The 20485-nt window shown below is 53.8% G+C and overlaps 1 protein-coding gene across 1 annotated transcript in view; it reads left to right on the plus strand.

The window, feature by feature from the left end:
- Nucleotides 1-6702, plus strand: part of LOC131411216 (GDNF family receptor alpha-2-like) — a 50278-nt gene extending 43576 nt beyond the window's left edge. The window contains exons 5-6 of the mRNA XM_058549835.1: nucleotides 4391-4444; nucleotides 5311-6702. Of these exons, the coding sequence (XP_058405818.1) occupies nucleotides 4391-4444; nucleotides 5311-5463 (207 nt within the window). The 3' untranslated portion in view covers nucleotides 5464-6702. The remainder of the gene's footprint in view (nucleotides 1-4390; nucleotides 4445-5310) is intronic.
- Nucleotides 6703-20485: the final 13783 nt, after the last annotated feature.

A 20485-nucleotide genomic window follows, 5' to 3' on the forward strand; every position in this document is an offset into this window, starting at 1 on the left:
AGCGGAAGCAAGGGACTCAAGGACGAGGTAGACCCAGCTGGGCCTGGAGGAACAGGGAGAACTGAGTATGTGGGGATACGGAATTTGGATGCATCGGGCAGAGGTCCCAGGCAGGGGGCAAGCGGGAACAAAGTCAGGGAGTCAGAGCAGCACAGAGCAGGTTGAGTAGAGGGGCTGCTGGCCGAATCTGGCCTGCTGCCTGTTTGGGTAAAGTGAATTTTCTTGGAACACAACCAAACCCAATTGTTTGCGAACTGTGCGTGTGCTGTAGGCAGAGCTGCCATGCAGAGCCTAAAATAGTTATGATCTGGCCCCTGCAGAAACTGTTTGCCTACCCCTGATCTAGAGAAACAGTAGGCCACGGGTTTGGGGGTTTGGGGAGAACGCAGAGTACTTATATGCCGGCAGGGGTGGGACTGGGGTAAAACCTGACGAGCAGATTGAAGTGGTGAGTGTGGACAGGGCACCGAAGGCTTTTTAACGGGGAGTGTTGTGATGAGAAGATGAGGACCATGATTTGGGAAAATAATCTGACAGCAGGTGGAGATTGGTTGGCAAGAGAGAGAGACTGGAGAGACAGAGAGGCCTGTCAGGAGATCTTTGCCATAGGTGATAGATAGATAGATGGTCAGAGGTAAGAAAGGAGGGGTTGAACCAGGGGGGTGGCAGGGAGTGGAGGGGCAGAGGTGTGAGAAGAGGTGGGTGTGTACAGGAGGGAGGAGGCCAGTGCCAGAAGCAGGGGACACAGGAGAGAGCTGGCCAGCTCTGGCCAGCATATTCCCATAGAGACAGCACTGGCCTTGGTCCTAGCACTTGGGCCTGACTGGCTAGGCTCTGGGACTGCCAGACTCAGCGCTGGTAGTGTGGAGAGAGGTGGGCAAGGAAGAAGAGGAAGACAGTAATTTCCTTTCAACTTCCTTGGCAAAGGGCCTGTCTAGGAGAAGTTTCTAGAAGGATGAACCTTGCCTTTGCTGCCATCCTCCATCCATGTCCCCTTCCCTGGCTCTGGTTCCCCAGTGCCTTTTGCACAGCCAGTTCTTTCTTGCTTCTGGAGGCACCCCACAGCTGGGTCAGCTCTTCCCACAAAGTCCCTGTGCCCGCCTCCACATCAAAGGATTTGCTGTTAGAAGCCCTGCCTCCTGCCATCTCAGCAACCCAGGCTTGGGCCCTCTGGGACACTGCAGACCCCCCAGTCCCTGAGCTCCTTAGAGGGGATGAGAGCTCAGAGCAAGGTCGAGGGCAGGGGCTGGAGCCACCCACTTCTGTTCCCTGAAACTCATTCCATAAGAGTCCAAGAAAACCAGGTGAGATGGGCATTGAGGGCGGCCCTCGGGGAGGCATGGCTTTAGGGGACAGCCTAGAACCTGGGGTTGGGAAGGAGGCGGCCTCTTCTCCCCTCCCATTGCCTGACCCAAAGCAGAGGTGACCATGTGGATGTGTGTTTCTTTCACTAGAGCGTGAGCAGACCTGGGGCTCACCCGTCTTTGGAACCCCTGTGGGAGTGGTGGGAAGAGTTCACAGTGAGGGAGGGAGGCAGTGAATTTGAGTCAGGGGTGGTTTTGGCATTAGGTCCCGGAACCTCTTTCTCGCTGCACCTCCGCCATATGGCACTTTCAGAAAAGGTCAGCTGATGGCGAACACTGGCACTGTTCTGTGTGCTCCTGACTGGGGGGTGGGGGGCGTCTTGGATTTGCCCTTGGGGGAGGTTGCTGCAGCCTTCACTGCCTGCTCTGTGTCATCTGGAAGTCAGGTGTCCATAGGGTTGAGGGCAGAGACTTCTCCCTGTGCTCTGCTTTCTAAGCTGTCGGGGCAGAGGAGAGGCGGGAGGCCTGTGGGTTTTGCCTCACAGCCCCCTTCCTGGGCCATCTCTGCTTTTTTCATAGGCCCTGCCCTAGGATGCAAAACTAAACTTGACCCACTTCATGCCTTGTGGAACTAAGGAGCGCTTGTATTTGTGCAGAGCGCAGCTGTGCACTGTCTCATATAATCGTCTCAGTGGGTTGGTGAGGCCCCTTTGTCTATCCCTATTTTATATAAAGATGAGGAACTGAGGCCGCAGCAGGTGGATGGACTTGCCCCTCTCTCCCTCCCCTCTCCCTCTGCTCCCTCCCCTCCCCCTCTGCTTCCTCCCTTCCCTCCTCTGCTCCCTCTCCTCCCCTCCCCCTTCCCCCTCCCTCCCCTCCCCTCCCCCTCTGTTACCTTCCTCTCCCCCTCCCTCCCTTCCTCTCCCTCTCCTCTCTGCCCTGTGCTGCTTGTCTCCTTGGGTGCTGCCTTTCTTTTTTCTCTCTGCTTCTGTCTTCCTCTTGTTTCCTCTCCACCTCTACCTCTTTCCTCCTCCGTCTTTCCCCCATTTTTCCTCTCCAATATGTACCCCTCCCTTCTCCTTAAGAGGAGCCTGTCGAGAGTCCAGCTCACTATTAGGAGCAAAATCCAGCCAGAGGCCAGGCTGCTCCAGGGCGTCTGCATTCAGATTCATCTCCTCCCCGGGCTGAGCTGCCAGCCTGTGAAGGCCTTGGTCCTCGTGCTCCTTTCTGCCTGGGTGACCTGGGCACAGCCTTCCAGAGTCGCTGGTGTCCAGGTCTGTGTTGAGGACCTTGGGCTCCCTCAGAGCTGGCATCCCGTCACAAGAGGTTGTATGGCCAGGCCTCAGAGGTCATCTAGTTTGGTTGTTTTCTCAAACCTTATTTATTTTTAAGCAGTAGACAGTTTTTAAAACAGTTCTGTGCATAACTGCAACATACAAAACAAAAACAGCGGCTTTGGTAGAAGTGGGGGTGAGGACCTTGATCTGGTCTGTCTGCCCGTGTTCTACACAGGCTCCTTATTTAGTGAGCAGTATGGGGAGGGGGCGCACAGGAAGAAGAAGACATGGACTCCGGAGGGCAGGCGGATGGGGGGTGAGCAGAGACAGACCTGTCATACCTGGAACACCTAGAGCAGGAAAGGATGCCAGGAGAAATAGGTGCAGGGGTGTGTGGCACAGAGCCCGACAGGCCACAGGACGTCCCAGGTCGGGACCTAGCAGAGGCTGGGAGTTGCTCAGGGAGGTGACCAGTCAGAGGAGACAGTGGTGAAAGCACGGCCTCTGAGGCAGGCGAGTGGGTGGGCTCTCTTCTGAGGCAGGCGAGTGGGTGGGCTCTCTTCGGCCAGGGCCTCCCACTGCCCTGGCTGGAGCTGCCCTTGGTCCTGGGCAGCAGAATCCAGTCCTTGGGTCCAGAAGGGCCCTTCTTCAGGCATGCAGGTTGGTGGCTGGGCCAGGCTGGATCTTGGCCAGAGTCACTGGTGCTGTGGTCTTGAACAGGATCCTCCTGGGTCGGGTCCCTGGCTCCATTCCTACTGTGCTCCTCATCAATGCAGTCACATCTTCATTGTTGGTAGTGACTCTGCTCTTGGCTGGGCCTCTGTGTGACAGCTGGGGCCTTGTTTAGCTGACCAGATGCCCTGGGTGGTAGGTTGCCTGTGATGTCCGAGAGATTATTGGTACTTCTGGCCAAGAGCAGTGATTTAGGCATGATTTCTTGGGCTCCCTAGTTGCTTCTCGTTGCCAGAGCTTCCCCACAAGTGCCTTGGGAACCAAGCCATTTGAAGCCAGGATAGAAACACCATGTCCCCCAGCTGGTTCCCATGGATCACTGTGATGATGGCGATGATAACGAAAGACTGTTCTTCATGCACACCCTCTGGTCCTGCATCCAAGTGGTTATGTCAGGAGTGGTTATGCTAGGAGGACCCTGGAATTGTCACCAAGCCAGCCTTCCTTTCTCAGTGCTCACCTTGACCACAGAGCTCCCAGGTGCCACACATCTGTTTATGGTGGAATGGCCAACCCCTGGCACCATTGCTCGATGTCCACTTAACGTGCACCAGTGGCAGACATCATTAATCACTCACAGTTCTCTTCCCCCTTGAGCCCAGATGAGGGCTCATGGTCTTCATGGAGCTGTGCTCAGATGCCAGTTCTGATCTGTGGTATTCATTCATTCATTCATGAGTCTAGTAAAACATTTATTGAGCTACTGTTATGAGTCAGACATTCAGTACAAGGAAGAGAAGACATGGTCCCTGCCTTGTCAACAGGAGCTCTGAGTATGGTAGACAGACATGAGAATGGCTCATTACTACATAATGTGGTCAGTTGAAGAGCAGAGTTAGAACTCTCTTTGCCAGGAGCACAGAGGAGACAGGACCTAATCACCAAGGGTGTCAGGAAGGGGCCAGAGTCTTTGTGCTGCGTGGGACTGAGCCAGCGCTCTTCATGTGTACCCTGTGCTTAATGATGCCAACAGTGGATGGGAGGGCCACAGAATGGTCTCATCGGAGTTACGGGACAGAGCCTGGCCAGAGACCCAGCCCTGGTGACCCATCCTAACTAGGGCCTTCTCCCCCACAGGAGCAGGGGCTGAAGGCCAATAACTCCAAAGAGTTAAGCATGTGCTTCACAGAGGTGAGTGAGGGGCAGGCTGGGGAGTGGGTGTGGGGGACTGGGCCAGAGGGGGCTGTTTCCCTGGTAAGCCTCTGACTTGGAGCCCCAGATCCCACTGCAAGGGCTGGGCCAGCTGAGCTTCTGGCCCACCTGGACCTGGGTGGTCACTCACTCTACTGGAGGGGGGAGGGCGGGTGCAGAGTCTGCATTCAGGACCCTGGGCTGTCTTCTTGGGTGACAGACAAGTGGCTGCTCTGAGCAGAGGCCCTTCCAAGCCTTCCTGATTCTTTAAGACAAGTGTACCAAGCACCTGCTCTATGTTGGTTCTATGCGATCGACGGGATAGATGGAAAAGGACACAGTCCCTTCTTGGAAGGAGCCCCAGCACAGGAGTATACCTGTGACTACATAGGTATAGTATATGTGTAACTTTGATGAGAAGAGAGGGCAGTGTCCGATTCCACAGAAGGAGAGAGCTCAGACAGAGATGTGCGCGGAAGCTGCAGGGAGGAGGAGGGGGATTCAAGCACATTTAGGAACAGGAAGAATGGAGCTTCTCGGTCCTCTCCTCTCGAGAAGCAGGTCCTTGTGGACCCCAGGACCTTCTTGAGATCTTTATACCGTGCACCTCCTTGCCGGACACAGACCTTCTTCCCTACTTGCCAGCATCAGCCAAGGCGGGAGAGCAGCCCGTTTTCTTGGGGACTGCTGCCCTGTCTCCCTGAGTGAGGGCTCAGCCCAGCTCCGCGGAAGCCTGGCTTGCCTCTGAGGGAGCGCAAGGAGAGTCCCCCTGGGTGGACTGAAGGGCAGGGGCTTGAGGAGTCCCCTTCCCAGTCCCTTTCTTTGTCTGACCCCAGCCCTGCTGTCTGTGGTTCTCTTTGCTGCAGCTCACGACCAATATCATCCCAGGGAGGAACAAGGTCATCAGACCTAACTCAGGCCCCTGCAGAGCCAGACCCTCAGCTGCCTTGACTGCTGTCTCCCTCCTGATGCTGAAGCTGGCCTTGTCGGTGCTGGGAGCCGCGTCGGGAGATTGCTGAAAGCTACACAAATGAGAACCCCTGCCTGACAAAATGGAAACACACACAGACACACACACACACCTTGCAAAAAAATTTTTTTCCCACCTTGTCTCTGAACCGTCTCCTCCCAGATATCTTCTTTGGAGAAGTTTTTCTAAACCAACAGACAAGCAGGCAGGCAGCCTCAGAGCTGGCCCAAAGGTCCCCCAGCAAGGGGAGCCCAGTGCAGAGGAGGGCACAGGAGTCTAGAAATGCCCTTACTTCGTCCTGGTGTTTTCCTCTCTGGACCCTGGTGACGTAAGAGACTGAGGCGCCCCCTGCAGCCCAAGGGACTGTGCCTGTGCTGATGTGGGCTGGGGCAGGATGACGACAGCTGCTCCTCTCAAGCTGCCCACTCGGGGGACCCTCCAGGGGACTGGCAGAGGGTGTTGGGCAGCAGAGCAGTGAGGCTGGCCCCTGGGGGTCCAGCTGGGCACCTTCATCACCTCCGCTTGGCTTCAAGGATGGAGTTGATTTTGTCCTCCCTGTCTGCGGACTGAGTGGGTCTGCGTCTGACCTGGGAACCCCCAGGGCTGCCTGTGGAGGGGCACTGCCCCCCCTGAGTAGCACGGAGGGGCAGGGGCCAGCTCTGGGGGGGGCTTGGGAGCTCAGCCCGCCAGGAGACCCCGTTGGGAGGAAGGAGCAAACTGGAGCACCAGCTCAAGGCTGTGTCTTCCTCCTCCGTGGCAAGAATTTTGAAATCAGAAATGATTCTTTGTTGGCTCTTTTGGTTTCTCATAGGTCCATTTGGCGGGTCTCCCTTCAGGGAGAGGGGACGCTGAGAGGGGCAGAGAAGAGCAGGGGGGATGTCTCCCTGCACCACGCTGTGGTCTCGCAGCTCTCTCGTCCTCTCTCCTCCCTGCTCCTCCCTCCCACCTTCTTTTTCCTATTCCTGAGACGTCGCCAAGTGTATGTACATAACAAGGCTCCTTTCTCAACATATATGTATATACACATCCATATACATATATCGTGTGGTCTCCCCTTTCTTTCCTTTTTTAAAGAAACTATCGAAATAATACCCCAGCAGATAAGCAAAATGTATTATTGTAAAGTTTATTTTTTTTAATAATGTTGTCTATAATGGCAAAAAAAGGAGATTGACTGCTCCCCATGTCCCTGCTGGAGTCGGGCTGACTGGGCTGTGGAAGGGGCTCCTGATCCGTATTCATGCTTAGCCAAGGCTCCAATAAACGTACTAGGAGGCAGTTTGCCTTCTGCCGCACTGCGGTGTGCCTCTCCTTGTTTTGTTCTTGGCCCAGTGCCACCTCTTGGCTGCTTACCTGGGGCTCCCACTGGCCTTGGGGAGAGAGTGTGTGTGTGCGCGTGTGTGTGCATGCCCAGGTGTCTCCACCCATCACATGTCCTCGGTGTGGGTGACGGGGCTCTGTGAGGAGGTGGGTTTATACTTGGAGGGTCTGAGGGTCCTGGCTGAGCTAAATCTGCTGGGCCGTTCACCCTTCATCTCCCACCTCCTCTTCCCAATCAGAGCCAGTGCCCATTGGTCTCAAACTGGAAGAGAGTGAAAGTAGCCTTGGGGAATGAGGGAGAGACAGCTTGGTGTTACACCTCGGGTATGTTTTTGTTTAAGACTGCCTGGGTGACCCTGTTAGGTGGCCCTGTGAGTCTTATGTAGATGGGCTGGTGTCTTCCTGGTGGGACTTCTGGTTTATTTAGGGTATGTGATTGTGAAGGCAGGGACCTGGACTCTTGGGTCCCACCAGAGAAGGAAGACAACTGTGGGTGTTTGGGGTTGGGGTCCAAAAGAGCAAAGATTTTTTTTTTGTCTATCTCCATCCCTTCCTTCCACCCAGACACTGGGCATGCTGTATTCTCTTGGAGGGGTTCTCCCCAGAGAGGATGAGGAGGATGGCTGCTGGCCAGGTGTGTGCACGTATGTGTGTGGGTTTGTGAGTGTTCACGTGCACGTATGAGTGTATGCATGTGGCAGGAGGGAGGGAGGACTGCTAGGTGAGAGGTGTTCCCACTGTTAGCAAGGCCTCCAGGGCTGCACATGAATCCATCCTGTCACCATCGGGAGATGGGAGGCTATTTTCTAGGCTCCCAATCCTGGGTCCCCCCAAGTGGCCCTCATTTCTGGTTGCGCACGCACTGGGACATTGGTCCATGGTGGTGATCACTCTGGTGTGCTATGTTCTGGCCTCTGCATAGAGGCACAGTGAGCTAAGCCAGCCCTCATCCCCACCACCGCTGGCCTTACTGTGGGTAGAGAGGGCCATGGAGTCTGCTTGGGAATCCATATTCTTTGCAAACAGGAAAGACTGGTTAACTTAAAAGGCTTTGTGGGGCGGGGGGTGAGCGGGGGCCGCCCTGTGGGTTAGCGGTTAAGTGCGGGCGCTCCGCTACTGGCGGCACGGGTTCGGATCCCGAGCGCGCACCAATGCACCGCTTCTCCGGCCATGCTGAGGCCATGTCCCACATACAGCAACTAGAAGGATGTGCGACTATGACATACAACTATCTACTGGGGCTTTGGGGAGAAAAAGGGAAAAAAAGGAGGAGGATGGGCAATAGATGCTAGCTCAGAGCCAGTCTTCCTCAGCCAAAAAGAGGAGGATTAGCACGGATGTTAGCTCAGGGCTGATCTTCCTCACAAAAAAAAAAAAAAAAAGTCTTTGGGGAAAGGCGGCTCACAGAGTCAGTGGGAGGAGGGAGGACCAGGGGAGCCTAGGGGCAGGCACCTAGGATATCTGAAGGGCTGGGAGGCGGGATCTGCAGGGTCAGCACACTGCTGCCTCTGTGATGAACAACCACCAGCCGTCATTCAGCTGGCTGAATTGGGTCCTTGTGTCTACCTCTTGCCGTATTTGGGTGGGAGAGGAGAGTATGTCACGTCTGGCATCCGGAATGGGAGCAGCCCCTGGGTGGCATAACGGGGAGAGAAAATTCCCCAAGGAGAGTGGAGCTGCCGTTATGAAGGAGCAGTGGCGGCTGGTGGGCTTTACTCTGCCTTAAAATGTCTCCCCACCCAGGTATCGCAGAGCTGAAATTTTACCATCAAATATTCATTGCTTTGGTGGAGACGATTCCTGTCCTCTGTGATTTTCTCAAAAAATGTAAATAGAATTGGGAAGAATAAAATGTTACTATTTTAATGCTAATTAGTTTAATGGTTTGAATGAATTTAGTGACATTAAGACACTTGGACCTAGATGCTGAGATTGCGGTTGGGGGAAAGGGAGAGGAAGGGAATCAGGAGAAGGTGGTAGGCGCGAGAAATGGAGCTGAAATTATGTCCGAGCTCTTTTGGGGAGAGTCAGCCACATGCGGTATAGGCCCACTGTTCCTTTACCCCAGAGTCAGCGAAGTCTATAAAATTATACTTTCTTTGCCACTGGCCCCCTGGGGATTTTTGATCTGGGGCTGGCATCTGTCTGCAAGGCTGTCTTGTCCTACGTTTTCTAGGCTCCAGTACCTTGTCGAGACTGACACCGCATAGGAATGCTTCTCCCTCTCAGGGCAAGCTCTCAGCCTGGGACAATTTTGCTCAGCCAAGAAGTCAGCCGTCAGCTTCCCACCTGGCTCTTACCCCTGCCGCCCTCCTCTCAGTGCAGCAAGGACCACTCGACCTGGGCTAACGGCCCAGCGGAGCCCCCCGGTAGCGAGGGCCTAAGGAGGCCGGGTCAGAAGCTCAAGGACTTGGCGTTGAGTGAGCAGCGCCCTGGTCTTGCGCTGACCTGGCGGCAGGCCCCACAGCTGGGCCTCTGCCTTGTTGGAGACCAGATACGGTCGTGATCTCAGTCCTTTGCACCCCAGGCCCTGCCTTCATAACCTGCTTGGCAACACAGGTTTCCCAGGACTGAGCCCAACGCTGTTCTCGCAAGTCCTTCCAAGACACAAGTCCTGACTTGATCCTCAGGTCCTAGCTGGGTCCTGCTGTCTCCACCAGACTTTCCTGAGTCTAGGCTGCTCCAGGCCTGCCAGGATGGCCATTCTTTCCTGCTCCTGGGCTCCTGCCCGTGGCTTACCTGCTCACTGAGAAGCCCACCCAGGAGCCCTGCTTTAACCTCCCCACTGCTGGTTAACTGCTGGTCCCTGGGCTCCCAGAGTCTGATGGTCCATTTGCAATGGCTTAACTTCACGCCATTAACACACACGACCTTGTGTGTGTGTGAGTGTGTGTCCATCCCTAGTTCCCAGCCAGGTCCCACGGACCTCCAAATGCCTGAATAAGACGAAGACTTTCCTTTACTCACATAAGGGCAAGGCCCCAGTGTGACCTGCCAGCTGGAGGGATTCTTTGCCAGCCTTTTCTAATCTGTGAAGTGAGTTTAAATCGGGACTTCGCTCTCAAGTCAGCTAGGATGCCAGGAGACGCAACTGGTCAGTACTCTTTGTTAACACAAGTAAGCGAATTCATAGCCTCTTGCTCATTCTTTTGAAGCTTCTCAGTGGGGGTAGATATTTGTCTTTTAAAAATAGATTAAATTTTTTAGGAAAAGCCAAAGTCATTTGGACCCCAAATTTACCAAATGGTAAATTCGGTGGGTAACGTTCTTGGTGGTGGGTTAGTGGTGGTGAGGCTGGTGTCTGGTCACCTTATTCAGCCTTGATTACCTCACCTACAAAGTTCTACTAGATGGTAATTAAGGTCCTTCTCAACTCGAAACAAGCTCTGGAGGGCAGGGGAGGAGAAGGGAGGAGAGACACACAGAAAGACAGAGACAGACAGGTGAGGTGGTCTTTCTGCCCAGTGCCTCCAGTGTTCTGAGTAATGGGAACGAGCCTGTCTGCCTGGGGAACCACCTTGCATTTCTGAGTTCTGATATATTTTCTAAAAACCCAGCCCTACTACTTCATCGTTACACCTCCTACGTTCAAACAAGTGGGTAAATAGAAGGGCTGTGAAATCTTCACAAAGATGTTGGTTACAAAGTCAGGGCTGTGTAGCACATCAATTAACCAGAGCGTTTCTCCACATTCCACTTCTGGAGTGAAGTGCTTATTTTGTGCAGTACCTTCCAGAGCAGAAAAAGGAGAGTGAACTAAAAGTTTTGGAAGGATTTTGATAGCATCACTGAAAACCAAGACCAAAATCCAATGTAGATATTTTAAAATATGTATATTTAAGATTTAACTAATGCTTTCATAGCCCTCAGCGTGTGCCAAGCCCTGTTCCAAAATTGCATGAGTATTAATTCCTTTCATCCCCACTGGGATGCAACGAGGTTGGCGCTGTATCCCCATTCTACAGATGAGCAGACTGAAGCACAGACAAGTTCCTATCTTGCCCAAGATCGTACAGAGGGTAGGTGGCAGTGCTCAGACGCAAGCCCAGGCAGGCTGACTTGTTGGTCTGTGCTTTAACCGCCGTGGCCGTTCCAGGCTGCCGCCTGAACTGAGCTGCCACTTTGGTGCCCTTCCCTGTGCTGGCCTGCGGCTGCCCAGACAAAGGCAGCCACTTCCCTGGGGGCTCCAGTTAATCTGGGCTTCTTTGTTGCACTCTCCTCTCCCTCTCCAGGGAAAATGGTAGCTCATTAAATCCAGTATGGTGTGGACTCAAGAAAGGAGAGAAGTGCAAGGAAGATGCTACCCCACATGTGGCCCTGCCCCAGACCTTTGTGGTGGGGCAGTGGAGGACTGGGGTGAGCATTCCACCGCGGTGTTTGCCATCCTGCTTTTGCTGGGATGACGATGACCTTGTCAGGAAACAGCTTTGGCTGGAAGGTGGCCTCTCCTGGAAGGAGACTGACCAGCTGGGAACCAGCTTGCCTGACTCTGGACTGCTCTTGCCTTGGGGGCACCATGGTGATGAGGAAAGAGATACATTTGGGGGTCAGGCAGACCTGGATTTGAATTCCAAATCTGCTGCTCACCACCTGGGTGACCACACTGAATCTGCACTTCAGTTTTCTCATCTGTGAACTGAGGACGGTGGTCTCTGCCTCATAGGACGTGTTAGGATTAAATGGGATACTCATCAAGGGCCTGGCACACAGTGGGGGCTCAGCCACGCCCCTCCCTTCGCCCAGTGGGACACTACCCTGGGCCTCTGTGGATCTCGACACGAGCCTGGCGGGGTTGACAGTAGGCGGAGCTGTGCTGGGTTCCGTCCTCGGAGCTTCTCCCTTCCGCCTCTCTATGCCTTGGGAGGCTTTCGCCGATTCTCTGTGGCAGACACAAGAACATGACTGTTACCAGGGCCCCGGACTGTGCTCTCGGAAGCATTGTCAAGTGGAGTTAAGAGGGCAGGAGAGATGAGAGGAAAAAGGAAACTTCCTTGTATTTGTAAAGCAAAATTGATTTGATCTGCAAGTCGCTGGGGACAGTGGCTACAGAACATCCCAACGTCACACTATCTGAGTCCCTTTGATTGGCCACCCCGTCTCCACACATGAGGCAGAGGATATGCCGCTGCATCGAGCACACCAGCTCAAAACCGAGAACAGGAAGTATTGATTGGCGTGGGAGCTGAGGGCTGTGTCAGCACCTTTGGGAGCCAGGCTGGTGGGGGTCTCTTGTGGGGCCAAGGCAAGAACAGAGTGGCTTGGCTACCTGCAGGGTGGGAGCCCCAGGCTCCCAAACTCAGCTTTTGGGAATGGATTCCACGTCACCTCGATGTTTTCTTAGTGGAACCCTCTCTCCTCTATGATTTTGCTAGAGAAAAAAAGACAGGCAACAAGGTGAGAGTCTGATGACATGTCTGAGTCCATATTCTCTCTGCAAGAAGGCCGAGGAATACCGGAAAGGCTGTCAGGGGACCCGCGTTCAAATCACTTAGTGACCCTAGCTGAATCACTGAACCTGTCTGAGCCTCAGAAATGTTGCTCTAGATCAAGGACGGGCAGACTTTTTCTGTAAAGGGCCGGATAATAAATATCACAGCCTCCGTGGGCTGTGCCATCTTGGTTGCAGCTACCAGCTCGGCCACTGCAGCTTGAAAGCCGTCAGAGGCAGTATGTAAACAACAGGGACTGGCCGTGCTCCAATAGAACTGTGTTTACAAAAGCAGGCCCAGGCCGGACTTGGCCCATGGGGCTGAGGTTTGCCACCCTCTGTTCTAGGTGATGTCTGAGACCAACCCCTCAATCCCAGGCTGTTTGACCACAGAGCTTTGGTGGCAGGGAGTGACGGTGGGTGACAGGGCTGACATCACCCTTAGGTTGGAGGAAGAGAAAGGACAGGTTGCCATTGTGACAAGGGTGTGAACTCACAGCCCGGTGGGTGGAAGGGAGTGCTGGGAGGAGAGGCCCTGTGCTGGGTGGGGTGTGAGGAGAGAACCAGGTAGACTGTGGGCCAGACACACATGGCTGCAGCTCTGGGGGCTGCATGTCCGATTGTGAAGTTGTGCTCTGCACAGAGCGTTGGGCCAGGCGGGCCAACGGGGCTGAAATTCGGCTGTGATCAGCTCATCCATCCGTGCGCCCGTGCTGGGCCTCGGCGCGGAGAAGCAGGCATCATCCCCTGGTTTGCACGAAGAAGCCTGTGTGTGCTGGAGCAGGACCTGTGGCTGCAGGGGTGGGAGGGGAGGAGGCTCACACGCACACAGAGAAGGCCGGGGCGTGGCAGTGGGGCCGCCGAGAGTCCTCCCTGGCTGTTGGCAAGTCACTTAACCCACCTGGGCCCCACTTTCCTCATCTACAAGGGGAAGGTCAGAGACGCTGCTCTCCGACGCTCCTCTCCACAACGGGATTCTGTGATTCTATGACTGCCGCTATTTCTGAACTCACCGGCCTGGCACAGAATGACTCGGAAGGAGACAGAAGTCACCTCTCTCTCTCAATAATCACTGCCACCCAGCTTAGTTGCTCCAGTTCTTCACTGAGGATCTTGTGTGGAGCCGTGGACTGCTGCCGTGGGCTCATTCTGGGTATGGCTGATGGTGGTGCCTCTCACACTTTTGCCCCATTCCCTCTCCTCACCAGACAGCGTTTCCTGGAAAATCATACCCCCCAGGCCACGTGGAGCAACAACTGACCCTGGCCTGGCCTCTCTCCCTGGGGAGGGCACTCTTGAGTCACGCCTTGGCTTGAGTACTGCTGGGCAGTCAGAGATCACGGAGCCGCCTGCGCTTGGACCATGCGGGCAGAAGGGACTAATTCTCGTCTAACACCTCTGCACCTGCAGGAGGAGTTTGCACAGCCACGGTGGCCAGCATGATTCAGGGCGCTGAAGCTCTTGCAGTGGACTGACTGCTCTGCTCCCCTCCCTTACCCACCTACCCCAGGAGGTTGACAATTTAAAATAAAGGCTGCAGCTCTCACCCTGCTCCATCTAAAAACCAGCCTCGTTGGCCAAACAAATCCTTGTGGGATGACACTTCTGGCCCAGTCCATCCTTCACTTTTATCCTCAGTGGAAGATGAAAGGTCTTTTTGTCAGAGGCCCCAGCAATCTGAAATCACTCTTAATTCTCACTGTGTTAGAAAGCTGGGCAAGTGTGAGGCTGCAGCGACACGAAGGACTCGTGCTAAAATGCCTGCCTCCAGGAAGTGTCTGTATAGCACTTCTACCTGGGGGCTGCCGGAACAACCCGCTCTTCCAGGGGGAGGAGACTTGTTCTGACTGACGACTGGAAATGGTCTAGAGGTGCTGTTGTCCAGGTGACGGAGATGACCCCTCACCAGCCCCTCACACTTGCCCAAACCCCTGCATCCCACTGTCTAGCCCCAGGGCAGCATGGAGAGGACAGGTCTGGAAAGAGTTGGGCCGTCTGAGGAGCGTTTTGTGAGCTGCCACAACTGCTGGGTCCATGCTGGGGGGAATGGGCCGAGCTAGCTGGAGGCCTCATTCCTCTTTGGGCGTCGGCTGGCAGGACTCCTCCACACCACCCCAATACCTGCCTGGAGTCTGCCTGGGCAAAGGACCCCACTCTGAGACCAGGCCCAGGGCCTTCTTTCCCCTGCATCATGGGGACAGCTCAGCCTGCCCAAGTCCTGGGCTTCTCCATGCAGACTCAGGACTCCACAGCTTCAGCAAGAAATTTGATAGTGTCAGGACAGTGGGAGGACCGGGGGCGCCACCTCCTTCTGAGTAACTGTGACTAATTGATTGGTTGATTTCCAGTGGAAGACGGGTGCTCCCAGGGATCCCCTCAGGGTTCTGTTTGTCTTCTGTAGGGCCTCTGACTTCCACCCTGGGGGCTGCTGCCCCGGAGAGCCCCCTTTTCCTCTCCTTACTTCCCGCTCTGTTGTCAGGCCAGGGCTGTGGCCGTGGACACTGTTCCTTATTGTTGGAGCAATTCCAGAGCCTGCACTGTGGGCGGGCAGTGTGGGGTTTTGATGACGGGTGTGGGCTCTGGGTGTGGCTCTGATGGCACCCAGGTGCCCTGTCCTGTGAGTTCAGCGGGGCACAAACTTGGACTCACAGTCATTCTCTCCCGGGAACTCCGTCTTTCGTCCCCTTCCTCTTGAGCCTCTTCTGCCTGGCTGGTCTTCTCGGGGGTCGCCTCCTGGCGCGGGCATTTTGATCAGCACTTGTAGGCCCTGGATAGACTATGGGCATTCTTCCTCCGGCTCCTCTGCTTCAGGTCAGCTTGCTCTTCCTCTCAGTGGCTGGATCCAACTGAGCAGCACCTGGGGGACCCATCCACCCAAAGCCCCTGGACTCGCCACCGGCCGGCCCCATCAGGATCCTCCCACCTCTGTTCTCCCACTGTCCGGTCCAGCCCTCTCCCCTCCCTGGGGAGTGGAGTTGAGAGCAGAAACCTGGCGGCGTCTCACCAGCCTGTTAGGCACTGCACCCACCATGGGGTTTCCCCAAGGATTGCTGTTCGCTCAGTATCAGCCTCTTGAGATGTCACTGTGCATTTTCTTGCATCTCCCATCAGCCTGGGGCCAAACTCCTCTCATCGGAATTATCTGGGAGGTTGAGGGAGACTCGTCTAAGTGAATAAAGAACCTCAACTATAGGATCTTGCTTAACAAATGTGGTATAATCTTTCTAAAGAGGAGAGAGCCCTTGGAACAGCCTGGAAGGCCTATAGGGTCTGGCCTGGCTGCCTTTCCCACCTCCTCTGCACCTGCTGTCCCTGCCCACTCTGCTCCACAGAGCGCACGTTGGCCTCCTTGCTGCTCCTCCAACATGCCCGGCTGACTTGCACCTCAATGTCTTCGCAGTGACTGTTCCATGTCTCTAGGATGCTCTTCTCCTAGTCATTATGGCTCCCTCTCTCCCTCCCTTCAGGTCCCCACTCACACGTCAGCTAAATAAAGAGATTTTCCCTGTCCAGGGCACCCCTCCCTGCCCCCACCTCAGGACTTCCCATTCCCTAACACTTTACTGTCCCGAAGTTCTTAACACCTCTGACAGACTATATATATGCACATATGTTCGTGTGTGTGTGTGTGTGTGTGTGTGTGTGTGTGTGTTGGGGGGAGGTGTTGGGTATTTGTTTATGATCTACCTCCTTCCACCAGAATGTAAACTCCAAGAGGCCAGGGTCCTCATCTGTTTTTTTTTTTCACTGCTGTATCTTTTAGCACCTAGAACAGTGCCTGGCAGAAAGAGAGCCTTCAGCAAACGTTTGTTGATGGACTGAAAGTAGGTGGGGAGTTTCAGTGGGTCCCAGGAGAGTGTGCAGGTGGCACATTGAGGGAAAACGGTGTGGAGAAACAGAGAGAATCTTGGATTAGCATATCAAAGCAGAAGCCCAGAGAGTGCTGGCCTGGGACTCCTCCTGACTGTTGAGGCGAGTCCAGAGCCCACGCCTTATCCCGGGTCACCCAGCACGTCCTTAACAGCAGGGCTAAGACTAGAACTCTGGACTCTATTTCCTAGTCTGATCCTGGTCTTCCTTCTTCCACTCTGCAAAAACGGTTCCTTCTCTTAGGCGATTACATACACACCCTGCAATCTCATTTAGAAGAATTAATTTGCTTAGCAAACTCTCTTCTGGTGGGTGGAACAAAAGGAACTTTTGGTCGAGCCAGTGAAGCACCATGGATCCAGACCTGGTGGGATCTGATGAGGGTGTTTGCAGAGAACCGAGTGGGGAGAGTGTCTTGGTTGCGGACGGAGATGCAGACATCTGCCTGAGCAAGCTCAGGTGAGTCCCTCTGCAGGAAGCTTATTTTATAACCAAGCTGATAGTCCTCTGCGTTTCTCCATCCTGCCTCTCGAAATACCTGCGCCTCATGCTTTACCCAGCCTCACCCTTCTAGTTACAAAGAATGATGTTCCAGCTCAAAAAAGCCAGGCGTCTGCAAGTCTCTTTCTGAATTTGCACCAAGCGTGTGTGCTTGCTCTGCACTGAGGCCAGATGTCTTGGTAGATAAAGTGGGAAGTTAGTAAGGAAAGATCTACCCAGCGCTCGAGGCCAGGCTCAGAAGGGTTAAAGAGGGGCCTCGATGGAGAGTGCAAAGAAGAGGGCAGGGGTTTATTTACTACACGGAGCTAGTGATAATAGAAGGGGAAATTGAGCCTTGCTTGTTCAGGTATGTGACTGAGAAAGGCCATGAGCAGAGGGACAAGGGGCTCGTTAGAAATCACAGGCTGTCATAACCAGAGATCAACAGCTGCCTCTTGGAATGGGGAGGAAATACATACAATCTCAGGGGGATGATAAAATCAAAAGGTTCCAATGTGCCCCAGTGAACAAACATAACTTCCTGAAAAGGCTATTTGGGCGAGCAGCCTCCTTCTGGTAATTATCCCCCCGGCCATTGGTGATGGACAGAGAGAGGCACTGGACGGGGACTAGGGTCAGGGGTCAGAGGCAAAAGTTCCTCTGCATCTGGGCAGTGGTCACAAAGCTGCTGACTTTTAAAGACACAGGGGAACGGAAGGACCCAGAACAGCAAGTTCTAAGTCTTAAGTTTTCTAAATTTACTGACAATCTTCTACTTTAAAAATTGCTGTGTGTGCATGACGCTGTGCTCTCCTCTCTAGGGAGGGCGAGTCTAAGAGGCCTGCACGTGGTGCCGCCCACTGGACCTCCGCAGATCAGATCAGCCGGTTTCAGGACTGAGGGACCACATGTATTTTCTCTTTCTTATGCCCCCATCTGCTATGCGGGGGTGACGGGGTGTGTGTATGCCGGGGGGTGTGTATATACAGAACATGGAGGCTGGGTGGCATTGTGTACTCTTCCACAATTCTCTGAACCAAACCCTGAGTTCCCTTTTGGGAAGCTGACTGACCAACAAATCAAAGGGAAGTGGACCTTAGAACCGGCTTCCTTGGCCTGGCCCTACGTTGACCCGGCTGCTTGTGGTCTCAGGTGACCACAGGACCATCACTGAGCCTGGCAACAGGCTGGAGGAGCCCACGCTGTGGATGGGTCCTGCTGCTGCCTTGCTGTCTCGCCTTCCGATGGAGAGCCCATCAGTCCAGGGCCATTTCCCTCAGTGGCCCCGTGATGGCTTTCTTTCTGTGATAATTTACAACTAGCGAAGAATTTTGCTAAGCCCCTCATTTGGCTTTTAAAAATGTCCTGACTCAGACCACACAAACTCAGAGAGAAATTAGAAGAATGGACAGAAAGAGAAAAGCATCCACAGAGAAGGCTGATGGAAAGATTTCCCCTCTCACTTTTCTTGGCTTCCCTGTGCATGGTGGAGATTGCCTCATAAGAAAAGATGGACGGGATTTTGGATACTGCATCCCTTTGGACGGGGTCTAGGATGTGTTCATCCTTTGGGGAATTCTGTGCATGGCCCTCAGGGCTGTACTGAAGTGGCTGTGTCCTTGAGACGGAAGGCAGGTAAAGGGCAGAAGGGCCCTAACAGGCTTCTCCCCATTGAGGAGGAGTCTTTAGTAGGGGCGCTTGGCTGGCTGCTCCATCAGGATGAACAAGCCTTTTTGCTGGGCCTGGAAGAAAAGTTGTGAGAGAGAAGGAATGTCTCTGGGAGTCAGGAAAGCAAGGCTGTGGCCCCTCTCCTGGTCTAGGTCACTGCCTTGTGTCTGCCTCAGTTTCCTCTTTTGTCAAATGAGTGGTTTGGACCGGGGGATCAGGCAATCTAGAATGAGTAGGATGGGTGAGATCTCTGGGTGGCCATCTCAAGAGGATGGGCTGTCGCAGCGTGGACTAGCTCAATTTCCAGGTCCTCAAACAATAAGCTCCAGCTATGTGACCTTGGGAAGCCACTTAACTTCTATAAGTCTCAATTTGTCACCTCTAAAGGGTATTAAGTGACACTTTGAAGAGGTGGGAGAATTGAATGAGCTAATGTGTGTGAAGTGCCCAATGCAGGGCCGGGTATAGTAGGCTCTTAAAAAAATAGGTTCCCTTCTCATTTTCTGATTTTCTCACTGCCCACGCCTACGTTCTTCTTTCTCAGTTGCTGTACCAAGTTTGAGAATTGGAAAGCCACGTCAGATGACTGCACTAGTTTGATTGCTATATCAATGTGTGCACTGGGGGACATTCGAGCATTCTACTCTCGGTTTTTTGGGGGGATTTCTGTAAGTCACAGCCATTTGATGAAGGTTTGCATTGTCTGCAAACCCATCCAGGAAGACACTGCCATTTATAGGTTATGTCCCTGAAATATGGTTATATATGATCTTAGGTTTTAGTGCAGGAAAAATGAAGTCTTCCTTGACCTTTGACCACTATGGAACAGGCCACATTCCCCTTTTACCCTTGGTTAACAAAAAAACTCAATTAAATTTTGTGCTTAGGAACCATAATGTCTGAAATACTTGTACTACCCAACTCTCTTACACATCCTGCGGGGAAAGCTTCTCTCCCTCCCCAAGTCTGGGAAAGAGGCCTGCTCCAGCGCTCCTGGCATTCATGCTTTCCTCCAAAAGAAGCCTGTGAGGCCGACCGTCGCATTCCTTTTCTCTTGACACACGCACACACACACACACACACGTGCACGCACGTACAACGTTAAGTTCCTTGAGGGCAGGGAGTGTGTCTTTCAGCTCAGCACACCCAGCACAGAACACCTGGTGCCTGGCACTATGAGGTGCTCCATAAGTGCTCGTTGAATGGAGAGACGAGTGAATGAACAAATGGTTGAACACAGCGTCTAGTTCAGGTGTCGGATGTGATCATCTTCCCTTTCTAATCTACGGGTTTTGATCTTTTACAATTATTGCACACCATTTATTATAAACCCAACTTTGAAGCTTTTTGGAACTATGTGGAGTGAGGGATGTAAATAAATGTACAAATAACTAACTACATTTCTCTTCCACAACACCTTCTTTGCCAACTCCAGCCAGCGAGCGCCTTGTGCTCAAGACATAGACTTTGGAGTAAGGCAGGACCTGCATTTTCCTGGCTCCGCCACTTAACAGCTATGTGAACTTGGGCAAGTTGCTTCGCCTCTCTGACCTTCTGTTGCCTTATTTATAAAAATGGAGGTAATGACATTTCCCTTGTAGGGTAGTGGGAGATTAAACAAGTGAAGCCTGTGACGGAGTCCTTGGCCCATAGGACGTGCTCAGCAGACGTTGTGGTGAGGGGAAGGGAGTCTCGGCACAGGGACACCGTGTGCCTTACGTGTCCTGCGGTTCCCACTGGTCTCTAACTCTGATGCCAGGCCCCGTGCCTGATGCTCCTCCCGTGTACTCCTGACCCACCTGGCTCAATGCTGGGCACAATGGCTCTGCAAATCCCTGAATAAACTTCTGAGCACTACTGGAGAGACTGTCCGGGCAATTCCAGTCTGGCCCACGGACTCACAGCACACAGACGTGGGAGGGGCCTGTGAGGCCGGTGGCCTGACTCCCATTTTACAGTGGGAGAGACCAGGGGCTAGGCAGGTGCTGGCTGGCGAGGCTGGCCGGGACCCCGGGGTCCTGACGTCAGGCAGGAACACTTCCCCTCCCAGGTGTTGCTCCACCTGGCCGTTGGCAGAGACACTCACCAGGATGGACTGAGACTGGCCCAGGACGTCAGCCCTTGGAACCTGTGGCCCCGGGGCTGTCCTGAAGCTGCGGTAATTACCCGTGATGTGGTGCAGGCGTGGAGCTGTCTGTTTCCAAAGTGCTATTCCACAGCTGTGCTCTCATTTCTCCCTGGTGGGGATGGTGTGAAGTAGGCCGGCTGGTGTTTCCATCTGGATTCTCTGTGAGAAGCTGGAGGG

This window comes from Diceros bicornis, chromosome 11, assembly GCF_020826845.1.
Source record: "Diceros bicornis minor isolate mBicDic1 chromosome 11, mDicBic1.mat.cur, whole genome shotgun sequence".
NCBI lineage: Eukaryota > Metazoa > Chordata > Mammalia > Perissodactyla > Rhinocerotidae > Diceros > Diceros bicornis.